Genomic DNA, 2,063 nt, shown 5'->3' on the forward strand with positions numbered 1-2,063 from the left:
ACAAGGCATACAAGCTGGAAGAAATATCTCACATTAAGATGAGGACTTTAGGAATAACCCCAGCCCTAGTTGTTCAGGACCCACATGAGGACAAAGCTGCACGTCTGCTACATATGCCCCTAAGTCCAGCACGTGTCAGTTTTTTTTTTTTTTTTTTTTTTTTTTGGTTTGTGGTTCAGAATCTGAGAGCCCCAAAGGTCCAGGTAGTTGGCTCTGTTGGTTTTCCTGAGGAGTTCCGATCCCTTCGAGGCCCATAGTCCTTCCTCCTATTATTCCATAAGAATCCTTCAGCACCATCCACTGGGCTGTGGGTATCTGTATCTGTCTGAGTCAGCTGCTGGGCGGAGCCTCTCAGAGGACAGTTATGCTAGACTTCTGTCTACAAGTGTAACAGCATCGTTAATAGTGTCAGGGATTGGTGTTTGCCCATGGGATGGGTCTCAAGTTGTGTCAGTTATTGGTTGACCATTCCTCAGTCTCTGTTCCATCTCCCATGCCTGCATTTCTTGTAGACAGAATAAATTTGTGGTTTAAAGTTTTGTGGGTAAGTTGGTGTCTCTGTTGTTCCACTTGGGTTTCTGCCAGTATACAAGAGGTGATCTCCTCTGGCTCCATATCTCCAATATTTTGAACCATAGCTAAAATCACCCTCCACTGATTCTTCACAACTTCCCGTATTCTAGGTCTCAGTCTCATCCTGGAGATTTCCCTCACCTCCTCACTCCTGTCAGTTGTAGATTCCCATTTATTTTGATGGCCAACTAGCCATCTTTCTGTCCTTCCACACACCTGATCCTAAACCCCTCTATTTCCCTCCCCACCCTCCCTCCTTCCCAGTTCTCTCCATTCATTTGACTCCTATGGCCCCTTTTATTTTATGTCCCCTTCTAAGTGAGATTCAAGGACCCTCACTTGTATCTTCCTTCTTGTTTAGCTTATTTGGGTCTGTGGAGTGTAGCCTGGTACCTGCATTTTATGGCTAATCTCCACTTATCAGTGAGTACATACCATGCATGTCCTTTTGGGACACATTTACCTCACTCAGGATTATATTTTCAAGTTTTATCCATTTGCCTACAAAATTCACAATGTAGTTGTGTTTAATAGCTGAATAGTATTCCATTCCCCTTAGCTTTAAAAAAAAAAGCAAGCTTTTATGCTATGCCCTATTGGTTGAACATTATATATTAGTTTGGCCAATAAAAAGTCATAGAAGGAACATATATCAAGAGGAAGTATTAAGAGATATTAGTGGGGCCTTTGAGCAACAGCGACACAAGATGGCAGCCACCACAGACTTGGGAGTAAAAGTCCCTCGGAATTTCCGACTGTTGGAAGAACTGGAAGAAGGTCAGAAAGGAGTAGGTGACGGCACAGTTAGCTGGGGTCTGGAAGACGACAAGGACATGACACTTACAAGATGGACAGGCATGATACTTGGGCCTCCACGAACAATTTATGAAAACCGGATATATAGCCTTAAAATAGAATGTGGGCCTAAGTACCCTGAAGCTCTCCCGTCTGTCAGATTTGTAACAAGGGTCAATATGAGCGGCGTGAGTAGTTTGAATGGAGTGGTGGATCCAAGAGCCACAGCAGTGCTGGCAAAGTGGCAGCATTCCCACAGCGTCAAAGTCATCCTGCAGGAACTGCGGCGCTTGATGAAGTCAAAAGAGAACATGAAGGTGCCACGGCCTCCAGAAGGACAGTGTTACCAACTCGTCCTTGGTGACAGAAGCAACTCGTCACCAAGGCCCCGGCCTCCCTCCCCATCCAACCCAAGTCTTCATTTTCCACAGTAGTGAATTTTCTAGATACATCTGTAGACCTCAAAGTACTGGAGAGGAAGCCCCACTCAGACTTCATCCTGAGACACTGTTCTGATACTAACTTCTTGTCCATTTGAAATACCTTAAGTTGTGCTGTGTAACATCATTGTCGGGTGTAACCGCTGTCTGCCTGGTTGAACTTCTGGGATCAAGAAGGTGTGTTGAAATCGGTTTCCTCTGGAGCAGTGGGCACAGCTAACGCAACTGTGAACAGACACACAATCACCTGCTGCT

The 2,063-nt window shown here is 45.2% G+C and overlaps 1 protein-coding gene across 1 annotated transcript; it reads left to right on the plus strand.

Annotated features, from left to right (window-relative positions):
• Positions 1 to 1,280: 1,280 nt before the first annotated feature.
• Positions 1,281 to 1,802, plus strand: LOC308417794 (ubiquitin-conjugating enzyme E2 variant 1-like; the record flags this gene model as incomplete). The annotated part of the gene is made up of 1 exon (XM_080913082.1): positions 1,281 to 1,802. The coding sequence occupies one exon, from the start codon at positions 1,281 to 1,283 to the stop codon at positions 1,800 to 1,802; it is 522 nt and encodes a 173-aa protein (XP_080769208.1).
• Positions 1,803 to 2,063: the final 261 nt, after the last annotated feature.

Source organism: Micromys minutus (assembly GCF_963924665.1).
Source record: "Micromys minutus genome assembly, chromosome: 2".
Lineage (NCBI taxonomy): Eukaryota > Metazoa > Chordata > Mammalia > Rodentia > Muridae > Micromys > Micromys minutus.